Source organism: Phascolarctos cinereus, unplaced genomic scaffold (assembly GCF_003287225.1).
Source record: "Phascolarctos cinereus isolate Bilbo 61053 unplaced genomic scaffold, phaCin_HiC Scaffold_5;HRSCAF=322, whole genome shotgun sequence".
Classification (NCBI taxonomy): Eukaryota; Metazoa; Chordata; class Mammalia; order Diprotodontia; family Phascolarctidae; genus Phascolarctos; species Phascolarctos cinereus.
This window is the reverse complement of record NW_027555958.1, coordinates 121,723,249-121,750,701: the sequence shown is the minus strand read 5'-3', so window position 1 is coordinate 121,750,701 and position 27,453 is coordinate 121,723,249. Positions and strand designations below refer to the sequence as shown.

Sequence of the window (27,453 nt, the reverse complement as noted above, 5' to 3'; positions counted from 1 at the left end):
GACACCTTCGTTTCCTGCCTGAGTGACTGGAGGGATGGTGGTGCTCTCAATAAATTCTAGAGAAGTTAGGAACAGGGGACAGCTTGGGGAAAAAAATAATGAGTTATAATAAAATGGAACCAAGCTCAAGTTGATTGCTTTACACCAGAGGTACTTAACCTTTTTTATCACAGACCCTTTTGCTGAAGGGACTATTCAGATTAAAGTTTTTCAATGCATTAAATAAAATACAAAGGACAAAGGAAATCAATTATATTGAAATACAAGTATCAGAATATTAGAAAAACAAATTTATGATATAGCCTAGCATCAGATCTAATGACTACAGTAATTTTGAGGCAGTGATGAGTATAAATTATATTTTGAGATATCTCTAATAATTGCAATGTGATACAAAAACATATGTGATTTCTATTGATGACAAAGTCATAAGTACTGCATTAGGAATAGCTCATTGCCTACATTTATAGCTGAGGGAATGGCTAAATATCATTTAGAGGTTAGGGAAAATAAGATGTCTTTTTTTCTATTCACATTCACAGATCCCCTGAAGTCAATCCATGGACCTTTATAACTTGCTTACCATAACATAGCTTCCTTTCTTTATTGGTCATATTCTTGAAATGTTGTACATAAAATGAGTTTTTGTGGATTGAACGATGTTTTTAAACGCTCTAGCAAAATTTGCTCGTTTAAAGGAATCCTTCTGTCAAATGAATAATCCCATGCAAATTATGTTGGCTCCTGTATGTATGGTGACAATAGTTCTGGCTCAGCTAGAACCACACAAGGTTTTGTTAAAATTGATTATCTGAAATAAAAAGGAAACTGAGGACAGTTATTGAACCATCTATGATTTAATTTGCAAACCTAGCATTTATATATTAAACCAGGTTACCTGATTCCTCAGAGGTCAGAGACAAGGAGTGATTTACAGAGATGATTTTTGTAACAAGAAAAGAGGAATTGGTAAAATTATAGAAACTTGTTTTGAACATGATTCAATCAGACAAGGCAGGTGACCCGACTAGTTAGCTTCTCCCAGACTTTTTAAATCCTATGCCAGACATCCTTTCTTCCAGGTGGCATTTTTTGGTAACCAGAAAATGGACTGGGAAAGAGGAGCTTGTGGTCAGTGGTTAGAAGTCACCCCCCATTTTCCTTAGCAAAGTCCATGACTCAACTTGGACTCTAGCTAAAGAAAAAGAAAAGGAGACTTAACCTCTGGGTAACCTTTCTCCAGTTTCCAGAAAGGGGATGTTGGCCTCTGGTCAACCTCACTTTCTACTTAGCCTTGGGTCAACCTTCCCCCCTCCCCCAACTTTTTGTTAAAAAAGGGGACTTAGCCTTTTGAAAAACCTTATACTCTTATGATTAATTTATTCTTCTAATTGTCTGCTACTAAATGATAAAGTTTTCTCAATCTATCTATTTGCTAAATCTATAGGTAATCTAGACTTAAGGTTTAGCTCTTATGGCTAGCTTTTCCTAAAGAAGGGAGCCTAATCGTATAATCAAACTAAAAATAAATCAGAGTAATAAACAAAAATTGATTTCCTTTTCATCTAAAAGGAAGGAAATTGCTCTTGGGGAAATCTACAGGGACCTTTCCTTTTGACTTTATCAAAGGCAGACATAGTCATGAAAAAGGGAATCTACAAGGGTAGGTTTGCTGATCATGAGTACCTGAGAATTAGATAGACTAAGAATACGTTAACTGACACTTATCTAACTCTTTAAAGTTTTAAAATGTCTTCTACTGATGATCTTACTTGATCGTCATAATAAGCCTGTGAGGTAAGTGCTATTGGCATTATTATCTCCATTATGTAGAAGAAGAAATCAAGGCCCAGAGCATATAGTAAATAAATGTTACTGGCAGGATGGGAACCCAGGTCTTTGCTTGACTTCAAGCCTAGCCTTTTTTCTGCTACACCAGTCTGACTCGTAATTTAGGAATGCCAGGTAAACTCAATGAAGCTGGAAATCAAGTCTCATTTTGTCTATCCAGGCTGCCAAAGATGGCATGTTTGCCCCACATAAAGCAATTCTTGGCTATACCAGAGGTTCTTATCATGTAGTGGGTATAGTACCTGGCATATAGAATGTCCTCAAGAAACATTTGTTGATGAGGAGAATGGATACTGTATTTAGTTGGGCAGCATTGAAATGGCATCGATATTGCCTTTCTGACGAACCACACACCCACAGTCACGATCATTTGTTTTAGTCTCCCAGATCTAGAATTAAAGACTCAAAGGTCATTGAGTTCAACTTCCCACACTAAACAGATGAAGAAACTGAAGGTCTTGAAATTTAGCTGACTTGATGTAAGTTCCTTGAGAACAGGGACTGTTTTTTGTCTTTGAACCCTCAGTGCCTAAAATGGGTGTATAATAAATTGTCCGAGATCACACAGTTAGTAAGTGTCAAAGGTGGCATCCAAAGTCAGGGCTTCTTAATTGTAAAGATAGTTTTCTTTCCACTCTACTATGCCACCATACTCTACTGTTCATTAAAGGAGCCAGAACAAATAGGTATATTTTCTAAATCAATAAATGATGATAATAATAATAATACAGATCTTAACAGCAGGCACGATGCTTATATATACATATACATATACATATACCTATACATATACATATGTGTTTATCTATATACATATTTATAGCCTGTGTTGATATTTGATCCAGGAAGGTGTGGCCATGTCTACAATCATCTTTATCACTTTTTAAAGTAAATAATTTTCAAAATGGTATTTTTTTTTACACTGAGAACACTTCAAAATGGAGTTTACAGTGCTCTTACTTGCATATGGTCTTCAGTGCTAACCACTGCCATCACTAACACACAGAAGGTGACCAATAATGTAATTAGAAGATAATTAGATATGATAGCTAACTACAAAAAAAACACAACATTTCTACTAACATATATTATGTACAATATATAAAAAAGAAAACATGATATATAAGGAGATTTTTAAGTCACCATTCCATATATTATGTCATTTGAGAGAGGCCCCAAAGTTGTGGTTAGAGGGCCCAACTTGGAGTATGGGGGACTTGGATTAAGATTTTGCCTATGTGACCATGGACAAATCATTTTTAGGCCTTACAAAAACCTGTTGGAGTAGCCAAGGAATTATTTCCCCCATGTTATAGACTTAGACACAGAATTCAGTGAGATTAAAATGAATTGTCTAAGGTCATACAACTGTTAAGTGCTGGAAGTAAAACCAGAATCTTGGTACTTTGGCTCCTAAGTTCAGAGTTCTTTCCATTTCATTATGAAACATCCAGTGAGAGTCTGTAGTTAGAGAGAGAAAAAAAGTAGAGCTTTTTAAAAACTAAAAGAAAAGTTTGCTCACTCTACCCCTGCCCCATGCCTGTTAGTGTATTAATCTTCGGAATTATTTGGTAAAAGCTCTCACTTGGATTGCATAATGAAAAATTTGGAAGACAAGATTGACAGACAGTGAAATTAACATGAGAAAAGACCCAGACACTCCAGATGCCATAATATATATCATGATAGAAAAGCAAGTGAGTGGGGCAACAGAGAAATTTGAGACTGTATACTTTTGTTCTCCAGCCTTGCCCCATAAGCCTTCATAAAACACATATTTATGATGTAAATTGAAAGAAGCCATAAATCTATGTAGCCATCTGGCTGATTAAAGTATATTTTTATAGTATCTTCCTAAAAAAGATCAGAAAACTCAAGACAGTGTGGGAAGGAGCCAGGATGGAAAAAATTTTCTCCAGCTGACCATTTTACTACCAAGGTTTCCCAGGTGTCAAAAAAAATCCTACAATTTTGGAGAGGAGAGACATAAAGCTATCAATCTGAGTTTAGGTAGAATAACAGACAGAGATTACTCTTGCAAGGACACACTTAAAGGGGGGGTCAGCCCTCATCTTCTAGCTGCATGGAGCCTGCTCAATTAAAAGCACTTTTTATCTTGTCTTGGGCTACTCAGCTCCTCTGGAGGAGACAATGACCTTCTATGTAGTAACATCAAAGGATCAGTGTTAACTCATCTGTGTGCAGGAACCATGTTAATAACTTCTCCATGTAGGTTGGCTCTGTCCAAGGGACTCTATTACTTAACTAGGCCTTCAAAATGGCATGTACTGCCCCTGGCTCCAGCCTCTGGCTGCTGACTCAGCACCTTCCAAGCTGTCTTCAATAGAAAGACAGACAGAAAATGTCTGAAGAAATCCTCCCTCAGCCAAATCTATCCCATATGAAAGCTCAAACCTAATGAGAATCAGTTGTGGGGCCCTCTCCTCTGCTGGCTTTGGAATGCATGGGTGATTTATAACCAGGATGGTTTACAGCATTCTTAGTCTTTAATGCTTCCTTTTAATTTTTTTAGATTGTAGCCTGAGAAAAAATTAATTTTTTTTGCTAATGAAGGCAAATGAAAGAATCGTTAATTTGAAAGCATGTATCTGTGTTTCATAGTAATAGCCTCCTTGGGGCGGCTGCATTCAAGAGTGGTGCCAAATCCACACATTTCTCTCCATTTGCCTGTCTGTTTAGTGACGAAGTGGCCCCAGGCTGGGGAACAGTCTTGATGAGGATGCCTGTGTTTAGACCAGTGTGGCCAGACTGAAGCTTCTGACTCGTAACTGGCTGCCAGGGAGGCCCTTTCACGGTCACGGATGCTCTGTGTCTCACTCCAAGTCACCCTGACTTCTCCATCTCCTCATGCATGACTGACTTGGTGCAATGGAAAGAATATTGTATTTGGAATCAGAAGATATGGGTAGTAAGAAAAGAAACCAGGTCTTCTGACTCCAAACCCAGATTTCAGCAGAGGGAGTCAGTGGTTTGGTTGTTGACTAATTTTGAGACTTTGGGAAGTTATATCCTTTCTGGGCCTCAGTTTCCTCATCAGTAAAAAAAAGGAGATGGCACTAACTAATCTGTAAGATCTCTTCCAGCTCTAAAATTTAAGATGCTATAATCTATGACTAAAATTATTGGAGAATAATAGGGGTGAGGTTGGGAGAAGGGAAAAAGCATTTATTAAGCACTTACTATGTGCCAGGCACTGTGCTAAGTGCTTTACACATACTGGGGGTGGTGTGGTGACTGTGAACATTTATTGTCTTCCATTATTGGAGAAATAACATTGGCCTTTGTCACCCCATAGTCATTGGAAGTATCTGTGGGGTTAATGATAACAACGATGACAAGTGTTTATAAAAAACTTTAAGGTTTGCAAAACACTTTACAAATATTATCTCATTTGATCCTCTTAACTACCATGGAAAGTAGGTGTAATATTGTTCTTATTTTACAGAAGAGGAAACTGAGGCAGATGGTGATTAAATGACTTACCCAGAGTTATACATCTAGTAAGTGTCTGAGGATGGATTATGGGCATCTGTTATTCAGTAACATCCTGCTTAACTTCATCATTGCCATCTTTCCTTACTCTTAGAAAGACATGTAAATTTGTTAGTAGCATTTAGTTACTGCTATGTTCTCAAGTGGTGTTATTTTACTTCTGGTGCTATTCATTAGAAGTGTGTGTGTGTATTAACTTTTACTATGTGAAAATGCATGTACAAAAGCAGTGGTTACTTTTTTTTGTCTCCTGGTTTGAAACTATCTGGTTTTTAAATAAAAATATTTCATCTTTCCCTTCTCTCCACTCACTTCCTCCTCATTCTCCTCTCTACTCATTACACCTACAACCAGCTCTCCAACCACCTGTCAGCCCACATACTAGACCAGGGGTAGGGGCCCTGTGGCCTTGAGGCCACATGTGACTCTCTAGGTCCTCAAGTACAGCCCTTTGACTGAATCCAAACTTCACAGAACAAATCCCTTTAATAAAAGGATTTGTTCTGTAAAACTTGGACTCAGTTAAAAGGCCCACCCAAAGACCTAGAAGACCACATGTGCCTCAAGGCTGCAAGTTCCCCACCCCTGTAGACCATTCCCTAGAGGAGATTCTACCCTGGTACTTCCATCTTCTGATTGGCAATTTCTTCTGGAATCATCTTTCAAGAAAATCCAGACATGCTTCACTTCACTCTCTCCTGTTTAGCCACTATCTAAACAGCCTTTCTCTTCTCTTCTTTCCTCCCCAACTCTAATTCTGGAACCATGAATCATTATCAGTTTTGCTATTGTTCCTGGTTAGGGTGTGTCAGTCTATTTGCCTCCAGACCTACTTCCTATCCTTGTAACTTTCTGGACCACAGTTACTCAATGTGACTACCACGCCTCTATGTCTGTTGAGTTCCCCCATTATAAGCTTTCCTGGGGAAGGAATTGTCTTTACTTTTGTATCTGTAATTCCCAGCACTTAGCATAGTGTTTGGCACATAGTAGAGGCATAATCTATCCCTTTTATTTGTTCATTTATTCATTTTATTATTTATATTTCACATTGGCAGGTTAAATGCAGGACTTATCGTTATGTTTTAAATTACAGAATTTAGATAAAGATGCTAGAACTGGAAGACACTATCAAGATTATTTAGTTCAATTTTTTTTTAACAGATGAGAAAACCGAGGCCAAGTGAAATGACTTGTCCAAAGTCACAAAGCTAGTTGTGAGTTGAGTTTTGATTAGAATTCAGGTCTCTTTATTTGTAGTCCAGAATTATCAAGAACTTTCAGATTTGCTGAAGATTTTGTCATGATATGTTGGGAAACTATTACATCATTTCTTGTGAAGAAGCTGGGTGAATAGAATTAAATTATTTCCATTTTTATGGACAGAAAAATTGAAACAAAAAGCAGTTAATGATCTGCCTAGACACAAACCAGTTCAGAAGTAGCCAGGTGTACAACTTATGATCTTGACTGCCAGGCCTTTTCATACAGTCTATTTATACAATAAAGGCAAATATCTGAGTAAATGGCATCTCATTATTCTCATCATGGAGGCCAAATACATTAAATAGTCTATTGAAATAGGACAGATTACACAAGTTAAATAGGCAGAGAAGTGGGTACCATAGTGTATCACAGATAAACATGTGTGGGAATTTGTGAATATGAGGCAAAGAAACCTGGTGGAAAATATTTGTCCCAGGATCGAGAAAGTGACATAGGCAATAATATGGTATGAATCATAAAGACCACCAGAGCAGGTGGGGAAAATAGATGATGCATGCTGAATTCAGATGACAAAGCTGCCAGAGAGAAGGAGTATTGGTGTGGCTGGAAAACTTCAATTGTCCTGATATCTGCTCTTTGTAGCTCCTAAAAGCAGATCATTTGAAGCATTCTAGCTTTGTCTTGCTAATAATTTCCTATTTTAGAAGGTAGAGGCAGTGATAAGGGGAACTGCTGTTCTTGATCTGATTCTGCCAATTGAGAAAAACTGTTTATTGAAGATGAAATGATAAGAACTTGGGAAGCATGACTATGCTATCATATTGTCAAAGAAGGGACTGCTGAACATAGTGCCAACAAGACATTAGAGGAGACAGGGAATCAGGGTTTGATATTTCCATAAAGGAAGCTTGAAGGAGGTGGGAAGCTTTCAGAGAAATTCTAGGGACACATTTGCAATTGTTTCTAATGAAGGAAAAAAGGGAAATGGGGGGAGGTCATCAGGCCGTTCCCCTCATCAACCTGATGAGCTTATAGACTAGGGAGCCTTTCTTTGGGTCTTTTGGAAGCACTTTTTCCTGTGGAGTACCATGAACTTTCCCACTAGTGAATTTACAAGAGAAGCAAGATAATGCCTCTAAAGTTCCGTGTGCAAGCACATATAGGTTCTATGTGCTTCTCCAGGATACAGCTAGGTTGAGATTAATGTGAAATTCAATTTAGTGCTAATTTTGAAATGACACCAGGTTGCATTTAATGTGAGTCAAAATTCAGTTAATATGAAGTGTGTGAACTAGTTGAGGATTTTAATACATCACTATGCCATCTGTTAGCTTTTGCCTATCACAGCCTGTGCATGTGATATGCTGGTGTGTATCATATTACTAAAAGTTGTTTAGAATTTTTTTTAAGAGCCCTTAACAAAATGCACAAAAGGAAGAAAACTTCAGATGGAAATGCTGCCACTGCAAAAAAAGAAGAGGTTATTATTGCCACAAAAATTTGACGCAATTGAACGGCAATTTTAGTAACTCTAAAATAGGATGAGATGTTGGAATGCCCAAATCTATGGCATGGAATATTATAAAACATACATACAAAATAAAAGAAAAAAGCAAAGTTGCCTCAGGTTTTTGTGGATAGCAAAGTAAGTTAAGTGTTAAATGGCAAAACCTGATAACAGTTTAGTTGTATTGGCTGAAGATTGAAATAAAAAATGCATTCATTCCTTTTTACCAGGGTAGCCTTTTAGACAAAAGGTTCAAGTTTCTTTAAGGCAGTGAAAGAAAATGGAAATAAAGTAGATAAGGAAGAAACTTTTACTGTTAGCACTGGCTGGTTTGATACCTTTAAAATTAAAGTTCTATTACACAATGTTAAATTACCAGAGAGGTGGCTAGTGCCAATGAAGACTTGGTAGCTATATAATCCTGATGTTTTCAAGAAAATAATCAAAGAAGGTGGATGACACTGATTGACAAATTTTTAATGTGAATAAAACAGGCTTCTTCTGGAAAAGGATGCCTTTCAGAACTTATATTTTTAAGAAATTTTAAAAAGCTCTGTTTGGAATTAAAGTGTCTAATAATGCCTAACCCTTTCATTGGGTGGTTATACAGAGGGACATTTTAAATTAAAACTAATACTTGCTTGTTGGTTTTGAAATCTTGGGTGACTAAATCTGTTTATACATTTTAGATCATCTGTCAAAAAATATTTAAAGGACAACCATGAAACATTTAAAGCATTACTGATTTTAGATACTGCCCCAGGTAATCCAACTATATACTTGGTTCAATCTGTGAAAATGTAAGCATGCAAATTCCAAGAGGTGTGGATAAAGCTCTCTATGCCTATCAGGATATATATGAAAATTTAAAGAAAAGAAGAAAGTTGTCAATGTTGCTAAAATATTTTAAATAACAATAATGACCTTTTCATCATATAATCAGTGTAGACATCTTTAGGTATGATACTCAGGAATATTTTTAATTTTTAAAATTTTGCTTTCTGTGAGTTACTTTGTAATAAATGAATCAGAAATACATTTTTATTCTCTTTGCTATTATATTTTGTTTACAAACAGATAAAACATATTATAATTCATTGCCTAGTTACAGTAGGTTGGAATGAATTAATATATGATTATAATTTCAAATAGTACAAATTTGAATAATACAACCACTTCATGGGATTCATTTTTATTCACACTAATTAGAGACCTAGCTATACTTCACTATTGCCCTGATTTCTGCTATTTCTTGGGCTAGTAAAACTCACTCTTCTTACAGATGCTCAAGCTGTAGGTGAGCACACCTCGCTTTCATGTGATTTTGCCCCAAGGAAATAGCTAGCTGTTCTGGAATGCAACAGGCTTATCATGCACTGACCCCCAAACCAAGGTCCTCTCTATTGACCTTTGGCCAGTCCTTCACACCAAGAAAAAGGGAGAAAAAATTGAGAGCAGTCTTCAAGCTTTTTTTTATAGGCCAGCACAGACTAGTGGTTATTTTGACAAGAGTTTGTCTTCGCAAGAGTGCTAGGCAACTAAGTCATCTTGGGGGCAAATCCAGTCACTGAAACTCATTCCTTAAAACAGGAGTTCTTAAACTTTTTTTTTTAATGACACGGATCACTTAGGCATTCTGGTAACATTTATAGACTCCTTTTCAGAATAATTTTTAGATATGTTAAATATTTTTAAATGTATAAAATAAAATTTATAATAATACAAAAGAAACCAATTGAAATATGATTATTTATATCTATCTATCTACCTATATACCTATCTTTTAAAGTTCATGCACCTCAGATTAGGAATCTCTGCCCTAGGAAGTGCCAAGAAATTGATCCAAACCAGTCAGTTAGGGGAGGCTCAGTCTTTGTCCTCTTAACAAAATGCTAATGGACATGTGAATACTCTATAGGGAGAAGTGGGACTTTCAAAAGTCCCATATGAAAATTGTGCATACCCTTTAACCCAGCAATAGCACTTCTAGGTCTGTGTCTCAAAGAGATCATAAAAATGGGAAAAGGACCCACATGTACAAAAATATCTATAACAGCTCTTTTTGTGGTGGCAAAGAATTGGAAATTGAGGGGATGCTCATCAATCAAAGAATGGCTGAACAAAGTTGTGGTATATAAATATAATGGAATACTATTGTGCTATAAAAAATGATAAGCAGGCAGAGTTAAAAAAAAAACCTGGAAAGACTTACTTGAACTGATGCAGAGTGAAATGAGCAGAACCAGGAGAACACTGTACATAGTAACAGCCACATTGTATGATGACTGACTTTGACGGACTTGGCTCTTCACAGCTATGCAAGAATCTAAGACAACTCCAAAAGGCTCATGATGAAAACTGCTATCCACATCCAGAGAAAGAACTGCGGAGTCTGAATGCAGGTGGAAGCATACTATTTGCTCTCTTTTTCCTTTGTTGTTTTGTTTTATTGCTTCGTTCTCATGGTTCCTTCTATTGGTTCTAATTATTCTTCATATCATGACTAATGAGAAAATATGCTTAATATAAATGTATAAGTAGAGCCTATATCAGATTGCATGCCACTGTCTTGATTGGGGTAGAGGAGAGAGGGAGGAGAAAATTTAAAACTCAAAATGTTCTGAAAGTGAATGTTGAAAACAAAAAATAAATTAATTGTAGAAAAAACATCCCATATGAAGGCACACCAACCTATAAACTCACCAAAGTAGTTTGGGATCAACCCTTCTTAGAAAAGAAACTCATAGGGGCATCTAGGTGGCATAGTGAATAGAGCTCTGGCCTTGGAGTCAGGAGGACCTGAGTTCAAATCCAGCCTCAGACATTTAACACTTACTAGCTGTATGACCTTAGGCAAGTCACTTAACCCCGATCGCCTCACCAAAAAGAAAAAAAAAGAGACTGATGTGATTGTACATCAACAAACTCCAGATTTTAAAAAATATATATCCTAGAATAGATAGGAGCAAGGGAAAGTAACTGAGGAGGAGGAGTACAAAAGAGGGGCCTCACCTTATAAAACAAGTTGAAGTTTGTGATGAATGAGGTTAAAAAAGTGTCTCTTTCAGCTTCTCTGTCCTGGCTATCTATATCTGTATACATACATGACACACTTTTATGTGCATTACCAACATTCTCTCTATCACTTTCTTAAGTCTAGACCATCAACAAAACAATAAATCAAGCCTGATTTGTAGCATCTGCTATTTTCTGAGGCACAACTGTTCAACGAAAATTTAACAATCAGCTTGAGAGATGTTACAAGCTGGCTCCAGCATACCCCTGGGTATATTGGAGTATTCCCTGGGCCTTCTTCTATTTTCTCTCTCCTATCTGAAATTTCATCATGACTCATGAATTCAACTGTCTTCTTGCAGATGACTCCTAAATCTACATATCCAGCCTTCTTCTGTCATTTGGGATCCATTTATCCATCTGTAGCTGCCTGACAGACATTTCCATCCAGATGTCTCAGGCATTGCAAACACCATTTCCAAAACAACTTATCCCCCCCCCCTTAAGCCTATTGCTCTTAACTTTTCTGTTGCTGTCATGGGTACTGTCATTCTTCTAGTCACCCAGGTTTATTATCTAGGAATTATTTTTGGCTCTTCATTTCTCCCTCATCACTCATATAATCAATTACCAAGTATTTCCAGGTCTACTCTCATCACATATCTCTCATTTGCCCACTTCTCTCCATGTACACCACAAGCACCTCAGTTTGGACTTGGCTTATTTTTTTGCGGGAGGCCTTTCCCAGACTTTCCCCAACTCTTCTCAATGAGTTCAAGTTATATAGCCTCTATGAAACATATTTTTAAAAATCTAAGGCTGCAATTGCTGAACTTACATCTATAAGGAAATGTACTGAATGAAACAACTTCCAAAGAACTAAACACTGGCAAATGTTGTTCTCATTTTTAAAAACAGGAAGAAGGTAGATATTTGACATTCCAGCCTGGTGAACTTGACGTCGATTCCTTGGTAATATTTTCTAATAGATTATTAAAAGATATGGTTTATGAGCCGTTGAAGATAGTTAAGTTCAGGTTATCACCAAAAGTTAGTGTGGATTTGTTAAGAATTTTGTTGTTGTTGTTTAGTTATTTTCAGTTGGGTCCAGTTCTTTGTGACCGCATTTGGGGTTTTCATGGTAAAAATACTGGAGTGGTTTGCCATTTCCTTCTCCGGCTCATTTTATGCATGAGGAAACTAAGGCCAACAGAGTTAAGTGACTTGCCCGGGATCACCCAGCCAGTAAGTATCCAAGGCCAGATTTGAACTCAGGAAGATGAGTCTTCCTGACTCTAAGCCCATCACTCTATCTACTGTACCACCTATCTGCCCCATATATTAAGAATAAAGCATGCCAAACTAACATTATTTCCATTTTTTTAAAATGAAGTTCCAAGATCAGTAATGAGGAGAACACTGTTGCTAATGCACAACATTCCATCTCTGATCTCCATGCTTCTGCACAGATTGGCCCCCATCTAGGGAATGTACTCTTTCCTCACCATTGCCCTTGGTAATCCTTAACTTCCATCAAAAGCTCAGGTTAAATGCTACCCAACACCTTTTCTGATTCTCCCAGTTTTTGATGTCTCTACAAGATTACTTCTTGTGATTTTGTATAGGTTTATGCAAAATATGTGTTTCTTTTTTGTCCTTGTAGCCTTAGTGCCTGGCACATAGTAAGTGCTATAAGAATGCTTATTGATTGATTCATGGATATAGTATATCTTGCTTTCAGCAAGGCATTTCACCCAGTCTTACATACTACCCTTGAAGACAAGACAGAAAAAAATAGGCTAAATAACAGCATATAACTATCAACATCAGATCTACCAGAAAAGTTTGAGTGGCTGAACCCAATACCCTATCCTTTCTTTTCTCCCAGAGATTCAATACTGTCCTGGATTTCTTCCTACTTTTCTAACTACTCCTTCTCTGACTCCTCAAGTTCTAGCCTACCGCTTTATGCAAGCATTCCCATTAGTCTGGCCTTACTTTCTGTCTTTAAATTCTCTCCCTTAGGAATCTTAGAGCTTCATTTGCCACCTCTACCAAATCTTCATTTCTCACCTGGCTGTATTTCCTTTCAACTTTACTACCATGCCTCCAGGGATCTCATCATCTTTCAAGATCACACAGCCCTGGGACTCACTTCTCATCAGAACCTCTGCCATGGGGCTCCTCTGATTAGTAGGAGGAGTAGAGAATTGCTCCTAGAATCTGGATTGAAGGAGGGTGTTCAGGCCAACCATCTCTTCATTTCTAACCTAGCTGCACTGCTTCATGATCCTGAAGCAGGGCATCTTCCCACCCCTCCATCTCCACCCCCTTCCTTTCCAGTCTCCTTTTGTGTGTGGTCTTTCCCCATCAGATTGTAAATTTGAGAGAAGTGCTTATCTTTGTTTTTTTATTCATATCCCCAGGACTTAGAGTAGTGCCTGCCATAGGAGATGCTTAGTATTAATTGACTGATTGACCTCTATACTGATAGTACTTAAATATTCTTAGTCTTGGTGAATCTTTGAAGCCTTAGACTTCTACCTCCAACTGACTATTGGCTTTCGGTGGTGCTTACGCGATTGCTTGCATTTCCCACACAACATGTCCAAAACCCAGTTGATTATATTTCCTCTTATATTTGTTCCTCTTTCTGACTTTCCTAATTCAGGCTGTGACATCACAGCCTGGTGATAGCTTGTACTCTTCCATCTTCCTCATTCACAACCAATGACCAAATTTTATTGATTCTCCTTTTGCAAAGTATCTTCCATTTATTCTCTCCTCTTGGTTCCTATTGACACCATCCTGGTTTGGGTCCTTGTGACTGCTTGCTAGACCAATGTAATAGCTTCCTTTTTCCAGCTTCCATTTTTTCCTTGCTCCAATATATGTTTTACTCCACTGCCAGAATAATTTTTTTTTATTTTAAAGAAGATTCTGGCCATGCCCTTTCTCGGCTTCAAAAAGCAAATAAACTTCGGTGGCTCTATATTGCCACTCTTGTACCTAAAATTTAAGGGCCTCCAAAGTATGGTGCCACACTCTTAGAATCTTAACTCAAATTACTCTCTTCTATGTCTCCTGGATTCCCTGGATGCCTTCAAGTATTAGCTAAAATTTTACCTTCTGCAAGAACCCCGTGCCCCTTAATGTTTGTGTCTTTTCTTTGAATTATGTCCAATTTATCCTTTACATACCCACATTGTAAGTCATGTGAATTATACAAATATAATTTATTTATACATAATTGTTTGGATGTCATCTCTCTTTATTAGATTGTAAGCCCCTCGAGGGCAGGGATATGTTTTGCATTTCTTTGCCACAATGCCTGGTATATAGTACATGACTAATAAATGTTTGTTGACTTTACTTGATTTAATTTGACTCCATGCACTCTAAGTTCCAGCTAAACTAGAGTGCATACTGTCCCCCGGGACATGAACTTCACTCTCATACATTTGTGATTTTGCTTACACTGTTCCTTCCCTCCCTGACATGGTCTCTTTTCCCATTTTCTACTGATTGAATTCCTACCTATTCTTTAAAATAAAATTCAGTCTCTGCAATGCCCAGTCAATAAAGACTCCTGGTCCATTTGGTAATTTTCTAAAACATGTATCATGCAACAATGTATTATAAATACTGGTATCTCATCCAACTAAATACAGTATACTCTTTGAGGAAGTGGAAAGCGGTAAGGTAGTCAGGGATAACAAATTCAAATAAAGATAGATCCTTATGAACAGTATAGTGACTTAAAAAACCACAATTTAACATATCTGTGTTGTATTAGGGGGCAGCAAGGTGTCGAAGTGCTGGGCCAGGAGTCAGGAAGACTCATCTTCCTGAGTTCAAATCTGGTCTTGGATACTTCCTAGCTTTGTTAATCTGGGCAAGTCACTTAACCTTGCCTGCCCTAGTTTCCTCATCTTTAAAATGAGCTGGAGAAGGAAATAGCAAACCACTCTAGTATGTCTTCCAAGAAAACCCCAAATAGGGTCATGAAGAATCAGAGATGACTGAAAAAGGACATAACAACGCTATCTGGTTCTAGCCAACTTTTGCAGATGTATTGTCTCTCTATGATCCTTCATGCATTCAATATTCTAGGCAAACAGGCCTCTTTACTCTTCCTTTCACACGATATTTCACCTCTCCTCTCCATACCTTTGTACAGTTTATCCCCCAAAACCCTGACTACACTCTCTCTTCATCCCTACCTTTCAGAATCCCTAGCTTTTTTTCAAGGGTCAGCTCCAATGACCCTGACTACACCAGCCTATCCTCATTCTTCTTTGTATTTGCTTTGCATGTGTTTTCTAATTCCTTTTTTTGTACCACCTACTGGAACGTAAACTTCTTAAGGTCAGAGACCATCTCTTTTTTTGTTTTTGCATTCCAAGTGCCTAACATGGTGCTTGATACATAGCTGTTTAACTCATAAATATCTGTAGAATCATTGACTAATCTAAGGGAGAGCTCCAAGATCTGATTTTTCTACCTTGTTCTGTTGAACATGATTATCAATAACTTAGGTGAAGGTACAGATTGTATTGCTTATCAGATTTTTGGAGGATGTGAAGAGGGACAACTAATCCAAAAAATAAATTAACAGGTTGGATGGAAGAGTGGGCTGAAGCTAAATAAGGTGAAATTTAATTAAAACAAATATAAAGTCCTACACTTGCATTAAAAAAAATGAACAAATATAAGATGAGAAAGATTGGGTAGGAAAAAAAAGGTTTTGAATGTTCTAGTCTAAATCACTATTAATTAGAGAAATGCAAATTAAAACAACTCTGAAGTACCACCTCACACCTATCTAATTGACTAATATGACCAAAAAGGAAAAAGTTGGATATTGAAGCGGATATGGGAAAACTGGGACACTAATACATTGTTGGTGGAGTTGTGAACTGATCCAACCATTCTGGAGAGCAATTTAGAACTATGCCCAAAGAGCTATAAAACTGTGTATACCCTTTGATACAGCAATAGCACTGCTAGGTCTATAGCCCAGAGACATCCAAAAAAAGGGAAAAGGACCTATTTGTACAAAAATATTCATAGTAGCTCTCTTTATGGTGGCTAAGAATTGGAAATTGAAGGGATGCCCATCAATTGGGGAATGGCTAAACAAGCTGTGGTATATGATTGTAATGGAATATTATTGTGCTATAAGAAATAACAAGTAGGATGATTTCAGAAAAACCTGAACTTATATGAACTGATGCATAGTTAAGTGAACAGAGCCAGGAGAACGTTATACACAGTAACAACAATACTGTACAATGAAGAACGATGAATGACTTAGCTATTCTCAGCAATGCAATGATCTGAGACAATCCCAAAGGACTAATCATGAAGCATAAAGAATTGATATAGGTTTGAATAGAGATTGAAGCATGCTATTTTTCATTTTCTTTCTTTCATTTTTTTCTTTTATTTGAGTCTTCTTGTATAAAATAACAAACATGAAAATGTTTTACATAATTGCACATGTGTAACCTACGTCTGATTGCTTACTGTCTCAGGGAAGGGACATGGGAGGGAGGGATAAAATTTGAATGTTAAAAAAAATGGAAAAAAAGGTTTTGAGCAATAAATGTAGGGGCTTTAGTAGACAGTAATTTCACTATGAGTCAGCAATATGCAGTGGCAGCCAAAAAAGTCCATGTGATCACAAATGGTATTGATCAGTTGATAGTATCTGCAAGGAGAGAAGTGCCACTTTTTTCTCTCCTAGTTAGACTACATTTGAAATATTGATTCCTTATTGTAGGAAGGGCATTGACATTGGGCACTTCTGGAGGAGGGTTCCCAAAGTGGTGCAAGAGCCTAAGACCATGCCAAAGTAGAATTAATGAAAGGTATTGGGAATGTTTAACCTGAAGAAGAGAAGATTTAATGGGGAACATGATGCCTATTTTCAAATATTTGTAGCAGAAATACAGCTCTACACCCTGTACCCCAACACTTCCTCCCAGGTAGAACTAGTACCAATCAATGAGTGGAAGTTTAAGAGTCAAATATTGGCTCAATGTAGGAATGATTTTCTAACAATTTAAATTACCTCCCCCCCAAAAAATGAAAATGAATTGTATTATGTGGTGGTGAGTTCCAAATAACCATCAGTTTTTAAATAGAGGTTGGAAGATCATTTGTCAGTGATGTTGTAAAATGGGATTCATGATTTGTCTGAAGCTTTGACTAGATGACCTTTGAGCCTTCTAGTTCTGTAATTCAATGATTCTAGGAAATGTTAATGAGTTAAGGATACTGCTGATATATAAATCAATTAAAAAAATTCAAAAGGTTATGGACAACATAAATAAGTCTTTTCTTACCCTCCTCTTCTTCCTTCCCCCAGTCACAATTAAAATTAGGTTTTTTATTTTTACTTTTTCTTTCTGGAAAACATATTGCCAAGTACTAGCAAGCATCAAGGCATCAACTTAGAAGAATATATCTGAAGAACATTTGAAATTAAGTCAACTTCACCATACCTTTTATCTTAATATTTCATTTGGTTTTCAAATAAATTATTATGATACCTAAGTGACACTTACTATAGCAGTATTAATCATTTGAACCTAAAATCACTTCCAGATAATTTAGGAAAGTCAATTTCTCATAGGTACTTAAGAAATAAATATAGGTCAAACTGAGCTCAAAGAAAAAAAGGTCACCTAAATTTGTGAGATAGTGAACCTGTTTGTGGTATAATTATCTGTGTTTCCTGTAATCATTATCGTGAAAAACAACTCCCTTAGAAATCACACACAGTTGTGAAGAAGTAAATCATTCTCCTTTAGAGGCCATAAATGTGTCAGATTGGGCTAGATAACCCTTAAAGCTCCTCCTAACTCTCTCAAATTTTAAGCTTCTAGGATTTTAAATGGTGCTTAATCACTTGACTAATACTACTAGGATGACAAAAAATTGTTTTCAAAATAAAATTATGCTAGGAAATGAGTGAAAGACAGAGGAAAAGGGGTGGCATTATAGAGAAAATTTTGCTGAATGCTTGCATTTTGGCCCAACTCTATGTGAAAACACGTACTAGTGGAGAGAACAAAAGGCTAACCAGTGGAGTCCAGTTTCTTTCCACCTCTATCTTCCTCCTGTCCCTCCCATCCCCAGGAACTCCAAATGTATAAATGTGTGAAAGAATCCATTAGGTGAAAATGAGTTTGAATAGACAAAGCAATGGCCTGGGATCCCTTCAAAGGCCATGGGCTTGGAGGAGTTGGTAACTTACTTCACTGCTTGGGTGGCTTTCCCAGGAACATGACTCCTTCTCTGGAGAGAGAATCTCTCTGTGGAAAGTGTGTTCACCCAAGCATGTCTGACACAGTGAAGGCTCAAATTCAGGTTCCCCCTGATGTCTGTGCATCACCGAGGGTCCTGTGTACTTCAGGTTGGCACTCTTTTCCACACTGACCATTGGGCTCTTAATCCATCTTCGTACCTACAAAATGTAAAGGAAAGTGTCAACCAAATTTGATCTTCCTTGAAGAATCCTGAGGCAATAGTGGATAGATGAATGACACAAATGAAAGGAAAAGTCACTTTAAAGACTTATAAAGACTGTCTTTAAGTGACTTCAGAAAATCAGGTTGGCTGCAGGAAAATAAATGAAGGGGCTGTGATTTTGTCAGGGTCTGTCAATAAGGAATTAACTTATCAATTATGATTAGTTGTCAGAAGGCAGATTAAGTGACTTGTCCAGTACAGCTTGGCATTCAAGAGTCAGAGGTGTAATTTGAACCCAGTTATTCCTTGACTCCAAGCTAATACTCTACTAGGTCAAGTTGTCTGCAAGACATGACAGGAAAACCCTGACCCCACTTTTTAAGCCATTATGTCGTAAATGTGGTAAATGTCAGAAAGGACATTTTCCATTGAACAAATGTCACTCCCATAGAAACATCCTTGGGCTAAGAAGTGCTTTCAAACGCATTTCTTCATTTTAGTGTCTCATCATTTCCTTTTCCTGCATGTAGCATTAATGTAAGTTCTGAGGACAATTGATAGTAAAAAGGACACAGTTGTTCTGAGGATCTTTCTAACCAGTCACAGAAATGCTTCAAGACTGATGGAGTCTGAATGCAGATCAGAACCTACGATTTTTCATTTTTGTGTGTGAGTGTGGTTGTCTATCTTTTGGTCTGTTTCTTCTTTGACAACATAACCAATACAGAAATATGTTTTACACGATTGCATATATATAGCCTATATCAACTTACTGTCTTAAGGAAGGTGAAAAAGAGAAAATTTGGACCCTAAATTTTTTTTTAAATGAAAGTTAAAAATTACCTTTACATGTAATTGGGGAAAAAATGAAATATTAGTTTAAAAAATGTTTCAAAATTAATGGTCCAAGCAGATTTTGACATTTGTCTTAATGTTGGAAAATCAAAAATAATTTACACTAAGAAGACAAAGCACCAGGCCTGGAGTCAAGAACACCTGAGTTCAAATCTAATCTCACACACTTACTAGATGTATGAGTCTGGGTAAGTCACTTAACCTCTGCTCATCCCAGTTTCCTCATTTATAAAATGGGGTTAATAACAGCACCTACATGTCAGGGTTGTCAGGATCAAATGAGATAATAATTGTAGAACATTTAGCCCAGTGTCTGGCACATAATAAGCATATGTGTGTATGTATGTATGTATGTGTGTGTATATATATATATACACACACACACACATATAGATATGCACACACACACACACACACACACATATATATATGAATGTTGGCTATATAAATATATAAATGTTAGCTATTATTATTATTGAAGTACTTCCTAGATCATAATTCACTTTCATATAACACTTCAATAGCTTACATTGATAGAAAGTTAAAAGGTTTACAAATAAATTTACATACATTATCCAATTTGATTCAACAATCTCATGAGACAAATGGTACTACTACCTTATTTTATAGCTAAAGAACTGAGACCTAGAGAGGTTTAGTGATTTGCCTGGTATTTGATCTGCTAGTATTTGAGGCAGAATTCAGACCCAGGTCTTCATGACTATATTCTATGATATATTTACTTAGACATACAGATTCCCTTTATGAACATTAATATTTGTAGCATATTCTTTACAATAACCCAAGGATATAAGTGGTACAGATAAGAAAACTGAGTCCAAGAGAGCTCAAATGACTCATCTGCAGTCATTTACCCATTTAAATGAGAGAAATCACATAGCATGGTACAGGGCTTCCCCAACCTTTTTCAGTTCCTGTACTCCTAGCTTTCAATAAATCCATATGCCAAATTCAGTATGAAAGGAAATATCTCTTGGAGTTTACCCAGCCCAGGGCTTTCAACATGAAAGAGAAAAAATCTAGTTTACCATATATGTTAAATGAGACCAATTAATTTCAGTAAGATAATATAGTTATTTACTAAATATTCCCAGTCCTTCTCCTCATATTCTCTGGTGGTATGCATGCTCCAGAGAGTAAACAGAGAGCTTAACTTGGAGTCAGGAAGACCTGGATTCAAATCCTGCCTGAGATACTCATAAGGTTATTTGACCTTGATCAAGGACCTCAGTGTCCCCAAACTACTTCCTCTATTGTCACTACCACTACCACCACCACCACAACCACCACTTCCTCTTCTTCCTCCTCCTCCTCCTCTTTTCCTAGCTAGTATCAGAGCCAGGATGCCTGACATCAAGTCTAGCACCATGTTCTTTTGCACGCTGTTGCTCATTATCTGAACAATTCTGTGAAGTAGGTAGCACAGATATTATTAATTAATATTATTACCCCATATCACAGATGAGGAAACTGAGGCTCAGTTTGTGTTGGTTTTTTTTTCAAGGTCACACTTCTAGTTGATGGCAGTTCTAGAACCCAGGTCTCCTGACTGCCAAGTCCAGTGCTGTTCTTAACCATTCCAGATCTCTTTCTGGTAGACTTAACAAGTATAGAAAGTTTAGATTAACACCTCATTCTCAAGGGTGTTTAACTGAAGAGTTTTCTAAGCTCATGAAGGTTTCACCAAAAACATCCAGCTAGTAAAGTCAGGATGTAGCAGTTAGTGTGATCAGTTCAGAGAGGTGGAAGGAAGCGCCATGACTTGCCTAAAGTCACACTGACAGTAAATAGCAGAGCTAGAATCTGAACCGAGGACCTCTGACACCAGGCCTACCACTGCTTCCTATTTCTCTCAAAGTCCCTTCCACATCATAGACGTGCAATAAAGATGACAGAAATATCATTAAGGCCAGAAAACCAAGGACTACAATAACACAGATGGGAAGAACAAAACAAACAGACAAACAAAAAACCCTCAGATTGAATGTTGTATGGTTAGTATGATCACGTTTGCTTCCCCAAAAGAGAAGAAAAAACAGACTTCCCTTCTTTGGAGGTGATAGGGATAGGAAGTGGCTACTGGTGTGGAACACTGCATGTGCGTCAGACTCTGTTAACCTTTAGTTTTTGCTGAACTGTTTTTTTTTTCTTCCATCTAATTTTATTCTTTGTTACAAGGAATGACTCTCTGGGGAGGGAAGAGGCGAAGAATAGATTTGGAAACAGTGGTGTAAAAGTAAAAGATAATCCACAATTTTTTTTTCAAAGATCTTTGAAGGACGTAAGAAGTACATATTTCTTTCTTGGGTACCATAGTTCTTCATGGCTTTTGCTTCTTGTCTCTAATTTCTTTTTCAGAGAGAAGCTGCAAACATCCTATTTTCTTTTGTTAGAAGTAGCTCGGCCAGGTGGATAGAAGGCTGCGCAGGAGCCGGCTTGAACTGGCCGCTGGGAGGTAATTGTAAAATTTTCATTGTGAACATTTGCACCTTAGAAATTGACAAATGCTACAAATCTGGACCTGATTTATTATTTTGTGGATTGTCTAAACTTAAGAGATAGAGAAAATGTTAATAACGCATAGTAAGCTCAGAAGTGTGTCCTGCATACATTCCCTTCTTAGTGTCCCTCCACCCCTATCCCTGCCAATTGTTAAACATTCATCAGCACATGCTTGGCCAGGGGACACGACTAGACCAAATAACCTTCAAGGCTTCTTCTGACTTTAAAACTATTTTCCTATGATAACCCCATCTGGCCCAAGCTGTGTGACCCTGGGCAAGTCACTTAACCTCTAGAAAAATCTTTAGGACTTATTGGCTAAGCCATGAAATCACTGATATTTTATGTTTTAAAGTATCTGCCTTAAATATTGATATCTGCTCATAAGCAAATCTATGCATGCATAGTATCCTTGTGCTTTGTCAGTGGCATTCTGAATTAAGTGTTCAAAGCATGGAATTCTGGGCAATCAGTTTTTCCTGATGTTAGCAGCAAATGTTTTTGATCAAACTTGAAAAAAAAAGTCTTAAATTACATTAGAGGCAGAAAAGCTGTTTTTCACTATTCTCCTTATTCAGTGGGGTTTTGGCTTCAAGTTTGGTAGTTCTTTCTATTTAGTTTCCAGCCCTATATTATGAAATTAATCTTTTCACTCTGGCTGACTTTCAATACATATATTTTGCCAAGGAGGCTTGATTCTAGGCTTGTTAAGAATCTGATTTGAAATAGATTTTTATTCAAGTGAATTTGTAGTTTCATAGTCTGACCTGATTTCAAAGTTTTGGTATGTTGACAAGTAAAACTTATTATTATTATTTTTATATTGACTGAACTTGCTGCTTTATTTTGCAACTTTAGTTTATGATGGAATGATCAGGTTGCTGAATTTGACCTTTCATAGGGGTTATGGTTGGTGTGAACAGGCAAAATGATTTGGGTAAGAGCACATAAAATTAGAAGCAAAATAGTATTATCCCCCCCACCCTAACTCCCTGCCAAAAACACAAAAATTCCATGATTTCTTTCATCCCTCTACTTTTCATATCATTCTCTCTACTTACTGATCTGGCTGAGACAAGATGTAGTAGCAGCAAAATCACATAGGAAACCATAATCTCATTAGATTTTATGCAAAGAGGTTCAGTAAAAAAAAATACTAAATCATCTAATGCAATTTCTTTGGGGGAGGGAGGCTGAGAATGGAAACAATTGACTTGGGTGGTGTCAATGACTTACAAAATAGGCCTATTTAAAGTAAAATCTTCCATAACATGAGCAATAGGTAGTTTCACAGAATTTTACTATTGGATACTCAGTGATCACTTACTTCAATCCCTTCGTTTTATAGATTAAGGTCCAGAAAGGTCACGTCGGCTTGTTTATCACCAACAGCAAATTAGAAGTAGAGTTAAGGCTGTTTTTGTTTTGAGTCCAGCAATAAAATTATTGAACCATTGTCTCTTGGTGTGTAAATCCTTGCCTTAGTGTAAGTGAAGACTTGCATTTGGACTCATTTCTTTCTTTTTGGCCATGATGGCATTACATAGAGGGCATAATGAACTCTGAGGGGGCAAATTCTCAGACTAGGAACAAAAACTTGTTTTTTTTTTCCCCTGACATTTTATAGCTAACAGCCTTTCAAATTTGGACTTGAAACGAGAATAACAACATCATCATTCCTACACCAATTGGAGATGTCAAGGAGGAAGAATCTCAGGTCCTTCATGAAATGCTCATGCAGATGTTATGCTCATACTTTAAGAGGCTTGTGTATCACAGTTTATTGTTTTCCAATTAATTTTGTGGAAACGTCATACATTTTGCCAATAACCTTCCAAGTAAGATTATGTGCTAAGGAACAAAGGTTGTCTTCACACATTTCAAGTGGGGTAGAAATGTTTAACCTACAAAGGGATCAGTGTTTCTACTCAGATCTACCACTAGATCCCTATTTGACCTTGAACAGGAGCATTTAATGCACTTTATACCTTCTGCAAAATGGAGACAGCAATAGCTGCTCTCTTCCTACCTAATAGGATTGTTTCAGGGAGAATTTTGACAATTCCAAAGAACTTGCTTCTCCAAAGAAGAAGGGTGTTGTGTAGTCACTAACTTTGTTTTAGTAGTCACGTTGCCCTTTCCCTTTATCTCAGCTTAGTCATCTCGAAATACTCTCTCTTTTGGCTCAAATCCTCACATTCACATTAATTTTATCCTCTTTTACTCCATGAGGCAATAACTTTGGCTCAGCATCCTCCCCCATTTCTGATTAATGATGTGGTTTATGATGTGCTATTCATCAATCCTGTTAGACAGTGAATCAATCTCAAATCTCTCCTCTGGCCTTAGGTTTGTAGAAAAGTGTCCTCCAAAACTGCAGAGGGGGTGAAAATCCTGACTTCTTCTGGGTCTTTGCATGTCAGTTGTCCATATGTTCGGTTTAAATACAGAAGTGCTTAGCCAAGAGACCTGTGTGAAGAGCACCTAACACTGTAAGCTTGCACCTGGAATGTGGCACCCGCTGCCTTGCTGGTTCCTTTTGAAATTGTGACGCGTGTGCCAAGCCTGGCTGCTTTCCTACTCCTAGAGGGTAAATAAGACTGTTTGTGCTCTCGGTTAAGGCTCGTATTTATAACAATATAACAACAATAATAATAGCAGCTAGCAGTTATATAGTGCTTTAAAGTTTGCAAGTTGCTTTGCTAGCTCATTTGATCCAAATGTAGGAGATGAGACATACAAATACAGTCTCAGATTTGGAAGGAAGCTCAGAAGCCTTCTAGTTCAACCCCTTGCTCCGTGCAGGAAACTACTCCCCACTATCCCAGTTAGTGTTTATTCAATCTCTGCTTGATTGGCTGCCTCCTATGAACACTTAGAAGAGCTGATCTTTATATGGCACTTTCCAAAAGGTTCCTATCCTGAGGTTTAAATAAGCTTATTCTCTAAACCACAGTATGATAAGTTAGCCCTAAGAAAAAATAGCCAGCATGATGGGTAGAGCTTTAGTTCAACTACACCTTTATAGGCTTCAGGGAGCAAGTTTGAATGTGATTTCAAGATGATATTCACAGCCTGGGGTTCTCTTAATATGGGAATACAGTAGATTTGATAAATAATTCCCAGGAAGGTGACAGACATATATAGGTTAAGTGATTGGACCAGGGTCACAACAGATAGTAAGTGTCAGAGGTCGGGCAGATCTTCCTGACTCAGAATCACAGAATGCGAGCTGGAGGGGATGGCAGGCTATCTACTCCAACAAATCTGTATACAAAATCCCACTTAATAACAATTCCGACAAATAATCTACCCACCTTCACTTGAGGACCTTTATTAAGGTGGAAAACTCATTACCTTCTGAAATAGTCCATGCTGCTTTTAGATTAGTGTTAGTGTTTGTGTTCATCTAGTGTTGGGGAACTGTGATTTCATTAGTCTAGGGCAATCCCAGCTGAGGAAACTCCATTTACTAGGTCAGCAGCTCCTCTGCAATTTGTTACCTGGAGCACTGGTAGGTTGTGACTTATCCAAGATTACATATTTGTTATTTTTGTTATTGTCATTTTAGTCATGTCCTACCCTTTGTGACCCAATTTGGAGTTTTCTTGGTAAAGATAACTGGAGTAGTTTGCCATTTCCTTTTCCAGCTCATTTGACAGATAGGGAAACTGAGACAAACAGGGTTAAGTGACTTGCCCAGGGTCACACAGCTAGTGTCTGAGGCCAGATTTGAACTCAGGAAAATGAGTCTTCCTGATTCTAGGCACAGCACTCACTCCAACATGCCGCCTAGCTACCTCAGTGTTTGTCATACATAGGCAATGTCTTCCTGGCTTCAAAGCCAGCTCTCATGTTGCCTCTCCACTTTAAAAATGAATCTCATTAGATTTAGCTCCTTTTTCTAGACCTTTGAGGTCTTTTTCAGATCTCTTCCTTCTACCCACAAGCTTTGTCTCATTAGCCAATTTGATAAGCATGCTATCATTCATAGAATCATAGATCTAAGAGCTGGAAGGATATTCAGAGGCCATCTAGTTCAACCTCTTCCTTTTAAAGATGAAATATCACAATAATAATCATGATAGTGCTTTAAAATCTGCAAAGTACTTTACATAGATTTCTCTTGATCCTTCCAACAACCTGTTGAAGTAAATGCTATCATTATCCCTATTTTACAGATGAAGAAAATGCCAGCTGACAGGGTGAGTGACTTCTCCAAGTCACTGAGTTTGTGGGAGTCTGAAGCCATATTCCAAGCCAGGTGTTCCTGATTTCAAGCACAGCACTCTAATCATTACTGCACACTGAGGCCCAGTCACTGACCTAAAACATCAAATAGCAGGGGGCATTTCCACTCTTCGGGTCTCCTTCAAACTGATCTGAATGCACCTAACCTCATGGATGACAGGGGAATTCCAAGCCCAGCATTCTATCCATGACTGCACACTGCTTCAGTACACTTCTAGCTCTCCAATAGAAAACATAATGTTCTCTTTCCTTCCTATATACATAATCTTCTTGAACAACAAATAAATATTTGAAAAAAATAAGCCAAGTTCTTTGTTAAGTCTGGTTTGCTCTAGCTTTTGTTTGTTTCCTTATTAACACACACACACACACACACACACACACACACACACACACACACACCCCATATACAAGTATGATATCCAGCCTCAACAATCCACCAGAATGGAAAATTGCCAGATTTGATTAATGAAATTTCCCAACTTCCAGGGTTTTTCCACTTGTGGCTTGGCCTCTTACGAAGGAGGAAATAGGTATTACTTTTAGTTTAAAGTGGTTTAGCAGTTAACAATAACAGTTCAGTGCAATGTTCCCTCTTTATTTACTCATTCACTAGCTCTTAAGTCCATCTTACATATTGCTATGTAAGCCACATCTTCTGTGTATGCACAGTAGCCTCATTCATCTAGTTTGCTAGTATTTATGACTGTCAGCATCCTACCCAATCTACAGCTTTATTTTACAGAAGATTCTATGGTTATATGAAGCCCAGATAACTGGTTAGGTCAGTGAGCAGCAAAGTCAGATTGGTTGTCCGACAAAATTAAGTGGAACATTAAGCCAAAATGTTCAGTCTGGTAGCATAGAAGAGAATCATTCTGATAAAGACAATTCATGCAAACTCAGAGCTTTATGACTACAAAACTCATTATGTATAAATTATTTCATTTGCTTTGATTCTCATAACTCTATTGGTCAACTTTCCCAGTCTTGACCCTATAGTTAATCAGTTCAGCCTTACATTGTTCTCTACTTTGTCAAACTATACCCTGGATGATGCCTTGCCTTCTGCCTCCTCTATTCCTAATCACATTCTGCTGAATAGTGCTATTCTATAAGAAGTCAGCCACCTGTGCACAGTGAATCTTCTACAAATTTATATTAATCTCAACTGGGCCCTTACTTCAGTAAGACAATCCTTTTCTTCTTCTTTAAGTTACTCTCTATCATGT

General features: G+C 37.4%; 1 protein-coding gene across 1 annotated transcript in view; it reads right to left on the bottom strand.

The window, feature by feature from the left end:
* LOC144457639 (uncharacterized) overlaps positions 1–27,453 on the bottom strand; it is a 109,668-nt gene that overhangs the window by 35,743 nt on the left and 46,472 nt on the right. The window contains exon 2 of the mRNA XM_078155550.1: positions 18,378–18,587. Within this exon, the coding sequence (XP_078011676.1) occupies positions 18,378–18,587 (210 nt within the window). The remainder of the gene's footprint in view (positions 1–18,377; positions 18,588–27,453) is intronic.